This window comes from Python bivittatus, unplaced genomic scaffold (genome assembly GCF_059951505.1).
Source record: "Python bivittatus isolate LINGU-HERP-01145 unplaced genomic scaffold, Pbiv_v1 ctg000980_np1212, whole genome shotgun sequence".
NCBI classification, from domain to species: Eukaryota; Metazoa; Chordata; class Lepidosauria; order Squamata; family Pythonidae; genus Python; species Python bivittatus.
The window spans coordinates 19,633,133-19,647,647 of record NW_028277125.1 but is presented as its reverse complement, the minus strand read 5'-3'; the positions used below and the strand labels follow the sequence as shown (position 1 = coordinate 19,647,647).

At 37.0% G+C, this 14,515-nt stretch overlaps 1 protein-coding gene across 1 annotated transcript in view; it reads right to left on the bottom strand.

Annotated features, from left to right (window-relative positions):
* KPNA4 (karyopherin subunit alpha 4) overlaps nucleotides 1-14,107 on the bottom strand; it is a 30,050-nt gene extending 15,943 nt beyond the window's left edge. The window contains exons 1-7 of the mRNA XM_007429942.4: nucleotides 13,698-14,107; nucleotides 3,376-3,420; nucleotides 1,463-1,552; nucleotides 1,347-1,376; nucleotides 1,199-1,251; nucleotides 351-446; nucleotides 155-240 (exon numbers count right to left, since the gene is read on the bottom strand). Coding sequence (XP_007430004.1) covers nucleotides 155-240; nucleotides 351-446; nucleotides 1,199-1,251; nucleotides 1,347-1,376; nucleotides 1,463-1,552; nucleotides 3,376-3,420; nucleotides 13,698-13,766 — 469 coding nt within the window. The 5' untranslated portion in view covers nucleotides 13,767-14,107. The remainder of the gene's footprint in view (nucleotides 1-154; nucleotides 241-350; nucleotides 447-1,198; nucleotides 1,252-1,346; nucleotides 1,377-1,462; nucleotides 1,553-3,375; nucleotides 3,421-13,697) is intronic.
* Nucleotides 14,108-14,515: the final 408 nt, after the last annotated feature.

The following is a 14,515-nucleotide window of genomic DNA, read 5'->3' as shown; positions in this document are numbered from 1 at the left end:
TGCTGCCATTAAAATAATTGATAGATGGGTATATAATAGTATATTCTTGAATAAAACAAAACAAAACAAACCCAGAATGCACATAGTTCTATTTAATCAGAGGTGTTGCAGAAGTTATGTGTATACATGAATGCATTAGTAATGATTAACTTACTGGATTGAACTACAGCCTGTGTTTGTTCAGAGGTTCCAGATGCAATATTTGTCAGGGCCCATGCTGCTTCAAATTGTAAAGATGGGCTAAAGATAATAATTTAACACATAAGTAGAGGAAAGGATTTAGTCTTCATTCCAGTATTTTCAAATATCTGCTTCTATCTAAAAAATATGCTTTTAAGGTACATACTCACTTATCATCTCTTTCAAGACAATGCACTAATATAGGTAATATTCCAGACTTTATTAAGTCATCAATTGGTGGATTGCGATCACTGGAGAGTAGTTTTCTGTTTAAAAACATAAAGTAGTAGATCAAATTTGCATGCTAAATTCAGTTTCTTCCATGTGGGCTTTCAATAAAACCTACTATATCCAAAAGAACTGATACTGGTTATCCAACATTTCAAAATGTGTCCTATTTTAATATAAAGAAGAAATAAAATGACTTATTCTGATATTTTTCTCATTAATGATCTGCTTGAAGTATAAATTACATATTTTTCCTCATACTATCTAAAAGTTCAAATTACTGTAAATAAAATATTGGAAATGTGTATAAGGTAAGCAAGACTGAAGCCTGCTTAAACTCTAACCAGATCTTTCATAAGGAAATATAAAGTGGGCACAGCAGACAACTGTCTGATAATTAGAGGCCTATAAATGATGAATCTGATGAGATAGAAGTAAAAGACCATTTAAATCAGTGCCAATGATCCTTTAAGTATCGCCTTGTTGTCTACTTATAAAACTGCCTTTAGAAATATTCCTTTTGCGTTCACTATCTGTTCTTTCTAGGCATTTATGCAAATGACGTCAGGGCTCCATTTCATCTATTTTATACAAAAGATTATGCTATTGGTTTTCAAACTTATTTTGTCAGAGAATCTATTGATCAGTTCATGTTTATACAGTAAAAGAAATTTAGCTTTTCATCTTAAGAAAAGCTGCAGAATCAAAATCAATACAATCCCAATTTCTATTAATAAACTATATTACAATGGAAAACTTAACAATTTAATTGACTAAAATTCCATCTTACCTTGCAGCCTGCACTGCACTTAACTGGATTCCTTGGTTGTCACTTGAAGCATTCTATGAAATAAACCGATTAATTAACTTTGCAGTCAGAACTCCTAAATATGAACAACTTCACTGTATTAAAAAAAAAAATGTAAACAGATATTTACCTGAACTATTGCCTCCAGCGATGTATTTTGCTGTAACAGAGATACTGAAGTGTTAGAAATGTTTTAAAAAACAAAACAAAACAAACAGACCAATTGTTTATTGTACTTATTCTTACCACTCTGAAGTCACCATCTATATCAGAATCTTCACAGATATCTTCATGAGGTACATTTCTTCTTTTTAACAGATGCTCGTCTCTTTTGTTCTTTTAAATACAAAATATAAAATTATCTTCTGGAAATGTTTGGAAAATGCTTTCCCCAATGTTTTGAAAACAGATTACAAATTTGTAAACTAAAAAAGCTTTCTCATTATAAAATAAGAGCAAAGAACAAGAGCATAGTAATTATTTTTATAACTCTCCATAACTAAGTGCAGCACACAGAATAAAACAAACTAATCATGCATGTTCATGCTGCACTTTTCTGCATTTGACAACTTGCCTGAAAAAGGAAGGTTAAAGTATTACACTACAACTAGTGAATTCTTAATTTTTCTGTAGTAAAGTATTTAAACAAGCAGTAAGCTTATATACCAGACAGCCAGCAGTATTTCCTTAACTAACACCCCCTCACCCTTACCCCAAGGGTAGTTTGTATTACTCAAACTAATACAGTGGTACCTCGGGTCACGAACGCTTCTGTTCATGACCAATTCGGGTCACGAACAGCACCGTTTGCAAATTTTGCTTCCGTTCGTGAACTCCGCATCGGGTGACGAACAGGATCCACGGCCATTTTCCCTGCTGACACATGTGGTCGTGGCTTCCTGTAGGGAGGGGGACTCTCCCTCCAAACAATAACCGCCTCCCCACCTGCCTTCCTGTCCTCCACGTCTCAAGTAAGGTTAGTGTTCTCTCTCTTCATACTGTACTGTACTGTACTTTGTGTCATATTTTTGTGGTTAAAAAAAAAAAAAAATGGTTCAGAACGGATTAACCGTATTTACATTGAACCTTATGGGAAAATTTTATTCAGGTTGCGACCAAAATCGGTTGGCGACCAAATTCGTAGGGGTCAGAACGGATTAATCGTATTTACATTGAACCTTATGGGAAAATTTGATTCGGGTCGCGACCAATTAGGGTCACGACCAGAGTCGCGGAACGAATTAAGTTCGTGACCTGAGGTACCACTGTACAATAATATATTGTATTACAATCAATTATAACATCAAGTGAAATAAAGAGCCTCTAAACTAAAAAGCCCATGGCATATAATATTAACCTCTATACACACACTGCACAAAAATGGAAATACCTTTATTTTACATTATTCTTTCCCTATTTCAAAGTTTCAGATCTAAATAAATAACCAGCCAGCAAACTCAGATTCTATTCCTTCTGCCACTGACTGAAGCAAGTTGAAGAGAAAGGGTAAGGGTGAGGGGGTGTTAGTTAAAGAAATACTGCTGGCTGGCTGGTATATAAGCTTACTGCTTGTTTAAATACTTTACTACAGAAAAATTAAGAATTCACTGGTTATAGTGTAATACTTTAACCTTTCTTTTTCAGGCAAGTTGTCAAATGCAGAAAAGTGCAGCATGAACATACATGACTAGCACTGCAATGCTGTCTAAACTTTCAGGTCACCAAATGCAGAAAATGTCCACATGCATTAAGAAAACTTAATTCAATTGTATTTTTTGCTGTTCTTCTATTGTTCATATGTTCAATGAACTGAATTTACTGTTGTTGCTTCATTGTCAGACCCAATTTTGTAGCTGTTGTGCAGGCAGGGCAGGTTGTAAGCAGCATACAATGTTGCTTCCATTGTTTGCATAGTGAATACTTAAAATGTTTTAAATTGTGATCTGCGTGGGGCTGTTTTGTTGCAAAATAATTTTTAGAAGTCCCTTATTTGTAAGATCCTCCACTGATAACAAAATATAGACACTTTGAACTTGATCAGAGGTAGTGAACATTAACATGGGAAGTTTCTTATATCTATGAGGATTGTAGCACCAGTGTTGTACTGGACTGAGCCACCATTAATTCTAAAATTATTTGATTAAAATATTAATCCTTACCTTTCTTAATTCCACAACAACTTCATTTCGCTGTCTTCTCATAGTCTGTAGAATTAAAATATTAAAGAGTTACATCCCACTCCCAATATACGTTGAAGTTATAATGAGTCCTAAGTGAAATTTCTTCAAATTATTTCTTCAAATTATTTGCCACATGAAATTTAAGCTGAATTCATGGTGATACTTTACAAAGCATGAGAGTTCTACAATATAATTTCTGCTATAGTTGAACGAACTAAGCCCAAGACTTAAAAATGAATAATTAACTTTTTAAAAACCAGATGAAAGGGAAATAAATATTCAAACAATTAAGGTAAATAAATTGCACTTGTTTATTGAAATGATAATACTGTTTCAGTGTGGTTATTACATACACTAATATATAAACCATCTACAGCAGAAAGAAAACAGCTCTACCTTTAATGTCTTATATTAAATGCAGTTTTGTATTATGAAGATGATAAATCTTTTCCTGGGTTTCCTACAACTTTTTTCCCCTAACTTATCATTGGATTTTGAATCAAAACAGCCCCTTTAACATCTGTACAAAGGAATGAAACAAGCCAGCTGCTAATATATCAACCAGAAAAAACAGCATCCAGTGATCAATGTTTTAAATTGTTCGTTATTATGAAACAAAATCTAGTTTCAGTCATATAAGTAGAGCTAAAATAAGATCACCTTAAGTTGAGCTCAGTTCTTAGTGATTTTGTGGATGCTTCTATATGGCCAACAATACGGAAGCATTATCTGCCCTTGTCAGGATATTTTTTCATTTCCCACTTCCATTGTACCATATAATCCTAAACCATCTGATCCCAGGTTTTCTACTGATATCCTAAATGTTTTTAGTACAGTGTATTAAGCAAGAGAAGTCATGCAAAATTTCATGAGATGTTTTAACTGTCTAACACAGTAGTAATCTCACATAAACTCTTACTAGATTTGCCAGACAGGAAATTTCCCATCATTTCATCCACATGGTAGAATGTGTGACTTATCAGTTCAACTTCGGAAAGCTGTCCAGTCTGCTGGTTAAATGCCAGTCTGGATCTTCAGAAAGCCATCAAGAATCTCAGGCTTTCTTTTTTCTCAGAAGTGAAGCTTTCACTATCCATATCTTACAATTTCAGAGTTTCAAGAAGGGCATATTTTCAAGGTAATATTTATATTTCTTCAGGACTACAGGTTATGATAGACATTCTGAATGAACCTTGCAAGTTCCTTCTGAATAGCCATAAAGTGGGAACTGCAATTTCTTAACAAGAATGTCCTGTTCAAGTAATCAGCTACACTGAAAAGCTCCTGTTTTACTCTATCTCAGCTGGAAGGATTCATCTGCCAAAGTTTAATTTTTGTTTTTGCTGTGCTCTGAAAGGCTGTGATCTGATTCTAGCTAGCAACCTTAAACAAGCATATACACAGAACAATTATATAATTAGAGAGAAGTCAGTCATGGAGAATGTGATAGATCCCTATATATAAAAAAGGAAGCATCTGAACCCTCAAATATATCTCTTCAAATCTCTAAACCATGCTCCTAGATGTTGTATAAGCAGCTTGAACAGAACAAACCTCTCCATCTCAAATCAGTATTTTTAACATTCTAGAAATTGATGCCTGTTTGTCACACTGTTGTGCAGCCTTATTTATTCATATTTATTCTATAAATATACAGTATATATGCTGACATACTTAAAGGCCCCCAAGTATGGAGAAACAATTTATTTGTTGATAATTCAATTTTATTTGCTGGAGTTTTATTAAAAGTTATCCCAATACAGTATTTGTCAGATATTAAACATATTGGTCTTAATTGCATCTTCTGTTCCTATTCACTTCCTCTTTCAGATTAAAGGAGGGAATGAAAATCTTAATTTTCCAGGCCAGGGTTTCAAGCCTTTGAGGGCTGGTAAGCAAATTAAGCATTCTGAAAACATGCTGTATACTCTCATACAAGACAGGTTTTATGAAAGGTGTTTTCAGCCATGAAACATAAGTAAGCTAAAAGTCTAGAAGAAAAACAGATATTCCAAAAACAAGGCCTGTATGAAGCTTAGGTTCAAACACATGAACTCCAACAGACCCAAATTTTTGTTACAACAGCAGCTTCAAATGGGGCAGGAAATCTACCAAGCCCTGAGGAATGCATTTGTAAGCACACAGGTACCTATGGACAATATGTTAAGGATTTCAGCATTATCTAAACCAGCTAAACTGCTTCCACTATGATTAGCCCCTGGACTAGAGAGTATGCATAACTCTGGGACTAAAGAATTACGTTGTCAGTTAGTTAGCTCATGCAATAACAAAGCTGAATCTAATACTTAATTGTTTCCGTGTCAGCCCTCACTGCAGAAAATTAAAAGACAGAAGAGTCAGTGAAGTTTCATTATACATACACACATACATGCATGCACGCAGGCGCGCACACACGCACACACACAGAGGAAACCTTTTAAATAATCTAAGCACCTAATTTTTAAAGAGGAATTAATGGTTTGTGTAGACATTCAAACCTAAACACAGAGGATTTATATTAATCAGACCATCCACCTAGCCCTAATCAGAAAAAGAACTGTAACCATATTTTGCTGAATGCAGACATAATATCCTTACACATCTTCCCATCCAATGAAACAAGTGGGGAGGAGGCACTTCAACACATTTTGAAACTACATGCTTATGTAGTGCTATTATCATCTAAAATAATAAGATTCATGATCTATGATATGAATAATTCACTTTAACAAAATAAACAAATACTTAGACAAGGAAAGACACTTCAGAATATCTCCACAATTAATATGTTTTAAAATATTCTAGGCAGCAGCACTATAACTTATTAATTTAATTGAGTATTTCAGACATGTCCTTTCATGTTTTCCTGTCCAAAGCTGGCCATCACCCAGAATAAGAATTTCCTACAGGAAATACACACACCTATTTGGATTAACATTCTGAATTTAGTCAGATATTGTCACCAAAGTCATTATTTAAGGAGAAATGACTATTCAAAATGGAAGAATTTGAGACCATAGTGAGTACTATTGAAAATTAAAACACTCCAAGGTTCTTTTCTACATGGACAAAGCTGGGACAACTAAACATACCTTTTAGTGATTTACCTAGTCTAATCTCTGGCAAACTTCAATTTTATTTTTATATATATATATTTATATATATTTATTTATATATATATATTTATTTATATATATATTTATATATATATATATATATATATATATATTTAAAAAACCTGTCTGAAAGATAAAATGTGATTTTTGTCCTCTATGAAAAGAGAGTGAAATAAAGTACGTAAAACCTACCTGATTTATTCATAGTTTAAAAAAATCCATAAAAGTAACTATCACAGGTAATACATTAAAATTTTGTTGTAGACTGCTGAAGCATTACTCAATTTTGGAAGTTTATTCCTGCATTTATGCAGCATTGTGGTATTGGGTGCACCTAATAATCTCACTTACTGTGGACATTTTTAAAAACCCAGTACACAGGAGTATGCTTGAAAGCCTTCCAAATTAAAACCTCAATTATTAATATTTTTAGCAAATGAAGATGACCTTCAGTAGGGTTTCACTTCTTTCTAGCTTTCTAAATCAACCAAAGATGGCTAGGTGCTGCCATCTAGCTGAGGTGTTGCATTTTACAATATATGGAGTTTAGACTATGGATCGCTATACAGCATAGACATTTCTTGTGTACAGTATTAAGCTTCCACTGGAGAGGAGACCTGTGCAGTTTCTTTCAGTTTGACTCAAAGGGGCAGGCACACATACATACATACATACATTCACACAATAGCCCTTTAAGCACATTTTATAAATCTTAATAAAACCACTGACACATCAGAATTTTCTGCAGTAATTCCTGAAGAAAATATTCTTGAAGAAACTCAAAATATCTCTAAAGGATATATGAAAAGGCACTATGGTCTATGGCTAGAGAATCTGGCTATTGGCAAATTCACAGAGTTTGTATCAAAGCTATCTTGATTGGCAAAATGCTTTGAGCTGGTCTATTTTTCACTATTTCTGAGATCTAAGAAGGCAAAATTATCTACCACTTTCACTAATTTGCATTCACTGTGAGTTCTCTAAACATGCTGGATGTACCTTAGCTTTGCCTTTTTAATATTTAATATTAACCCCGATTTTTCATCTTCCATGTTTACTTTCATAATGAACCATTTTGTTAATGAAGTCTTTTGTTTCAGCTAATAGAGTGGTATCATCTGCATATTTCAAACTGTTAGCATTTCAACCTCCAATTTTGATTTTAGCCGTCATCTCTTTCAGCCTTGTAATTCACTAATTATTATGTAACAGATATGGGAACAACATGCATCCTTGCATCACTCCCTTTCCTATCCGAACCATTTTTTCTCCAAATGCAGTTCTTATTCTAGCTTCTTATAAAACAAGTATAAAGGATCTTCAAAGAACATTCAAGCATTCCGGCATGCCCATTAGTCTTAATATACAGTATTTTAAATTCTGGCACGAAGTAGAAAACTAGGCATTGTTTGTAATAAAGAAAGCAAAGGTAAACCTCTTTCTTAAAATTCTCTTGTTCTCTCCATTATCCACTTTACATTAGGTATCAGTGCATCCCTCTGCCTTTTCTGAAATCTGTATGCTCTTTTCTCATTTCCTCATGAGCTCTATTCTTTGTAAAATCTTAAGAAAAACAAGTTAAGAAAAACCTGTACAGGAATTGGTTAATTAATTGGTAATGCATACTTTCCCTTCCATTTCCTGTCTTAGGTATGAATATATACAGTCTTATTACATTTTTTTTGATACAGAGCTTGATAGCATTTTAAATGTCTCTCCTCCCGAAATTTAAACAGCTCAGTGACTATTTCATCTACATCTGGTGTTTATTTGACATATAGTCTATTGTCACTCATACCTCACAAGCTATTGGAGTAAGTTCCTGAATATATATTTTCTCTCTACAAACATCTTGTATTTGACAGTCCTTTATTTTAAAAGGTTTGGACGCAACCGACAAAAGTTGAGTCCAGACAGCCTTCTAAAGGAAAGGTGAATGTTGTTAAATTGAGATTTTGATTTTATATCTCTGAGACAGAACTATCAAGATCAGGGGGAGTGGACAGTTAATAAGAAGTTCAGTAAAAGCAGTGGGAAGCACTGGAAATATTGCCCAGAGGAAGGACAAGCCAGAGACTACTAGCAGGAATGTCCTGGGAAGACTGAGGGATGGGTGGAATAGCAGGAAGTTTGGCTGCAGTACTGTGAAAATGGGAGCCAAGTGAAAAAGGGCTCGGAAGCAACAAAGAGGTAGACTGGTGCCCTTGCCTCCAGGTAGAAATATTAATAGAATAAATACTGTGCAATGTTGGCCTGAAAAAAAAGTATGTATGTGCAAAATGGTAAATAGCTTTTGAGTTTAATGGACATTTGGATTTAATACACTCCTTCCTCTTGGTCTGTTAAATCAAGTTTTTACTATATTTCTCTCATTCTATAATCTCATTTATAAAGGGTTTCGATATATTTACATCTTCCTTTGATCTCAGTTGCCTCTATCAGATCTATTCCATAATTACTCTTCAGTATTCCTATATTAAGCGCACTTTTTCCTGACTTATTCTTTTAAAGCACCTTATTTCAATTTTCTTATATCCTTCTATTTGTTGAAATTGTTGATTGAGATATAGTTCTTTATCCTTTGTTTGATACTGCAAAAGTTAGCATTCAATTGTCACAGATCCTTCTTGTTACCCAAGGCTTCCATCCTCCATCTTTCTTTGGCTATCATAATAGTTTTTCTGAAAGCTGCTTAGATATTTTCCACTTTAAAATGCTAAGTTTTTTTAACTGCTTCAGTTTTCAAAATGTGTGTTACCCGTTCAGGTTCACTTTCACGTAAGTTATGTAAAGCTATTATTTATACTGATCTTATATCCAAGTGAAGTTGCTGGGAATATTCTCTTTATTTTTTTTTTTAGCCTCTGTTTATGTTGCCTGAATAAAGTTTTGGTAATAAAAAAATATCTTTGGACAATACCATTAACTTTGTTTCCTGCTTTACTGTATTTACTCAATTCAAATGATCCTGCAGTCCCACATTCCCCGTTTCTTCAACTTTTGTACTCCAATCACCCATTAGCAACATTAAGTCTTTTCCTGAAGTTGCATTTAACACAACCTGCAAGGTGTCATACAATTGTTCAGTCTCTTCCACCAGCGTATTTGTAGCAGGGGCATACGCTTATGCAACACTGATGTTCACTAGATGACCACTACTTCCAACAGATATGATTCTGTCATTTATAAGGATATAGCCAAGCACATACTTAACAGTATCCTTTTTGAATGTTATTGCCTCTGCATTACTTTGCATGGTCTCTTGCTCTGAAGAGCATAGCATGTAATATTCTATTTAAATGCTGATTCAAATTATCTTAAATTCACTTATTCTTAGAACTTCCAATCTGATGCATTTAAATTCTCTTCCAAGTTTTTCTTCTTTTATGTTTCTCACATTCTGTGTTCCAGTTGTACATGCTATGTTAAAATGAGGATTCAGTCTGACCATACTTTCATCTCTAGATGTACTCATGAAGTTTAACATTCTTCCCCAGTAACTAGAATAGTTCCTTCTATTGTAGCAATCTCATCATATGGTACAGAACCTGTCCAAACATTCAGCCACGTCCATGCAGTTTTCCTGGCAAAAATACAGAAGTAATTTACCACTGCCTTCTTCTAAGTCTGATTTTATAGTTCCTTGTCCTAGGCTTCCCTCATGTCTCTAAAACCCTGACTTGCATAAATTCTTCTAGTGGACTACCCTTAGCTGCACCTCTCTCACACTGGGAAGGGTGACTTGAAATTTCCACTAACATTGTTGTATGCTGCCCAAAGTCACTTTTTTGTGGGCAGAGGTGGGCAGCCCTATAAATTTGATAAACAAACAAACAAACATCATTCTCAGGGTCACTGAAGTACTAAACTCTCCAATCACATCAAGATGGTAATTTCCCAAGAGGGCAAATCAATATGTTACAATGTAAATATAAAATCTGATTACAGTGTAAGAGTCTACCAATCACCATCTATACTAGCAAACCAATAAATTATTGCAGATAGCAGTATTTTTAGTTCTATTAGAGAGAACTCCACATGATAAAAAACATCTTCTAGAATATCTTGAAATGGCTATATGTAATTAGAGTTAGAAGTCTGCATCCTCTACATCTTTAGAAGGGATCCTATGATGCATCTCCCAAAATATGAGTTGCAGATATTTAGAACAGCAAAATATTTCAGATAAATCCTTAATCTGCTCACACCCCATCTGCAAATCAGGAAAAAAAAAGGGGGCGGTGGTCCATGCCTCCAAATTCCTCGCAACTTGAAAGGAATCTACTGATGAAAGAGGGGCTAACAACATCCAACTATGTTTATGAACTATGATTATAACACTTAGAAAATTTCTATGACAGTACATGATGCAACTGTGACCCAAGTTATTAAGAAAGAATTACAGCATAAGCTGGCATAGAGTAGTTTCAGCTGAAACTTCACTGGATTCATCTCAATGAACCTAAAATCCACTTAGCAGTCACAGCTACTAAGCAGCTTTTCATGACTGTTTATGAACAGTATATTCAACTATACAGTACAGCTAATTAATTTAAAATAGTCCTCCTAAATCAAATATCCTCCAGATGTGCTGGATTACAATTCCTATCATCCTCAACCACAGAGCCATAAAAATAATTTGACAGTAATCAAATTAGAGATAACAGAAGGTAACACATGCTGTTTATTAGCATAAGACTCTTTAATGCTGTACTATCATATATAATACATCTGACTATTAACTCACAAGCCAGATAACGTCACAAAACTTAAAGATGATTCAAGAATGATATTCCCTCTGTACTGAAGATTCTTTTTATTTTGAAATGCTGGGATCAGGAAGATTGTTTTCTATAGAGGCAGGAAAGCAGAATTCCCAGGTGCCTTTAAATACCTACCTTTCATTATTCTCCTGCATGAAAAAAGAGAATGGTCATAAGTAGCAAAAGCAAGTTTTCATCAGCAAATATTGTAGTGCTCCTAATTCTCTGTGTTCTGTTGATTCCAACTTAATCTACTCTCTTTAGTCTTTAGGAATGAATATGGATGTCTCTTACAAGATTCAGAATGAACAAAATACAACCTGTTAAATGAGTCTGCACAAGCTTTGATTTATGAAACAATTTAAAGTTCACATAAAATGCCATTAAATATGTAAGCAAAATACCAGAATTCACAGCATTTACCACATTACATATCCCTTCTGTGAAGGAACCCAGAAGTCAAGGGAATTAGTATGTTACTGGCTTCACTGTGGAACCTTGGCACTATACTTCTCATGAAACCGAATTAATTAACCTCATGAAATTATAATTTTCACTAGAGAGAAGCTATTACTTGTAACCCTCTCTAAAGCAGAGCTGGAGTGAAATATTAGTTATCTATTGAAAAATAAACGAACACTGTATGTATCAAGGCACTTTCTTGCCAGCACAGCAGGTATACTAACAGAATCTTAAATAAACAATATGAACTGATCATATTTTCAAAAGATTGTTTACCTGCCAGCCATCTGAGGGATGTAAGAAAGAGTATATAATCCAAATAATACACTGTTCAGATATATGATAAGTATTATGTTATAATAAAGGTAGAAATGGCAGCAAGAATTCATGAAAACCTAGACTGAAGTAGGAAGCTTCATGACCACACTATATCAGATTTTAGCTCACATTTATTTTGTTCAATACTGGCAAAAACTTTGATAAGGCATATTTTTGATTATCTTGTAGTGTAAATCAATCAACCCAGCTACATGACAGCACCTAAACAATTCAGGCCAATCTCAAAAAGCCAAATATGTGCTTGGTACTTGGATAGGACATCACTAGGAAATACCAGGGCTTCAGCCTAGGCAAGAAAGTTGAAAAAAAATCCTATAAGAAACCAATTCCATACTCTTGGTAAAAAAAACTACATAGACGTGTCTCCAAAGTCTCTAGGAGACAAGCTCAATTTATCTTTTATAAACTCTCAACTTTGACAGTTTCTGGTAGACAAAATTTGAGATAGAAACTGCAAACTGAGATATTTGCGTACAATTTAGAAGAATTTCTACTCAAATGAGAATAACCATACTGTTTAAATTTATAGTGCTTTCCATCACTTACCATATACAAAGGCAGTACTTGAGCAACACTGGGAAAATGTGCTTTATTTTATTCATTAATAAGATTTATGTCCTGCTCAAGGTATCCTACATGCAGAGTGACTGGGCCAATTTCTTTTCACATGTTTCCATGGCTAAGGCTAGACTGAACCAGGGAATACTTGAATAAAGTGAGTGGTTTTCAGAACAGCTTCAATATTCAGATTTCAGTTTAAAAACTCATGGCACAAACACTTTACATGTAAAGTGTTACAGTAAATACAATCAAAAGTAGGAACAAGTGTTACAGTAAATACAATCAAAAGTAGGAACAAGTGAAACAATTTCAGATTGAAAATCGTCTGATTTACATTTACACTGCAGAACAGATAAAAGTGCAGTACGATATAGTTTATTTTTAATAAAGAATCATTTAAACTATTTAAAATCCAAAAGACATTTGTACAACTGTGTGGCTCCAAGTCTGATTCTGACAAGGTGCAGTTCACAGGAAAAAGCGGGGGGGGGGGGCAAAAAGAAGAGAAAAACAAGTCATCTGACAGGCCATTTCCATGTCAGGCAGCTGAGCGGTGTGGGTGGGGAGGAAGGGGCTCCTCCATTCGCTTCGGGCACTCGGGCTCCTTTTCTCGCCCTCCTAACTTGGGCATTTAATTAAGGCCTCACTCTTCATCGCCTACCCCAAGTAGAAAAGGCGAGAGGGAAAGCATCCCCTTCCTGCTCCCTTTGAGCAAGAAAAACGGAACCCTCCATGTCGCCGCCGCCGCGAAGAGCAGCAGGCTAGGCCGCGGCCCTCCCCAGCCCAGGGTGTCGAGTGTCGACGCGTCCCTCGCGAGGAGAGGAAAGCCCAGCGAACCCCACCCTCCTTCCTCTTCCCCCTCCTCCCTCCCGGCGGCGGCTCCGGCCTCGCCTCGAGGCAGTTAGACAGGCAGGCCGGCTAGCCCACCGGCCGGCCAGCCGCCTGGCCCTGCCGTGGGAGATTAGCAGAGACGCCACAGCCAGCTGATCTCCGACCTCCAAACCCGCCGGTGCCCCCTGCGGCGGGCTGCTCCGGACCCCCCTCAGGAAGGGGTACCTACCTCCAGGTCGCGGCCTTTGTTCTTAAAGTTCTTCAGCCGTTGGTTGTCCAGCTTCTCGTTGTCGGCCATGGCGGGAGGCAGGGAGCGCGGCCTCTCTTCGTCCTCTTTTCTCCCTCCTCTTTCTCCCGGACCCGGCCGGGCCCTTCTTCCCGGCTCTACTGCCGCTTCTTCGTCGCTCGGCTTCCCTCAGCACCGCGGCGGTCTGGCCACCTTTCCTCGAGTCGCTTTCCGCTCCGGCCTGGCCTGGTGACAAACTAAGAGGCGGCAGCGGCCTCTCTCCCAGTTCCAGTGGCTCCCGCTGCCTTATAGGCCTTTCTCAGGGCGGCGGAATGTGCCGGTAGCGAAGGGAAGAGAGCGAGCGAGAGAAAGGTGGGGGAGGGGAGGGAAGGGGACGGGCAGGGGGGCAGGGGAGGAGGTTGCAGCCTCGCTCTCAGATAGAGGGCAACGGCCACGCCTTCCTCCCATCCAGCGCTACCGCGTGATTGGCTATCCCTCAGCGGCGGGGCGGGACGCCGAAGCCCTTGGGTGGAGAGACACACGCAAATGAAGGAGGGCGGAAAGGTGGAGCGGTCGGGAAGGAAAGGGAGAGTGGAAGGGCTGGCGCGCGCTTGCGGAGCTTTCGATTCTCCGCGGCAGGGGGGGACTTTCGCCCCTCTCCCCAACCAAATGAGGCCTTGGTGGTCATTTCGAGAGCAAAGGTGGCACAGATGGCTCCCGGCGTAGACCGAAAAGGGGGTTTCACTCGTTTACGCGCGGCAGAAGAATATTTAGCGATGTCCACGTTTCGCTGATGGATTTCTGCCCCCCCTTCATAGAGG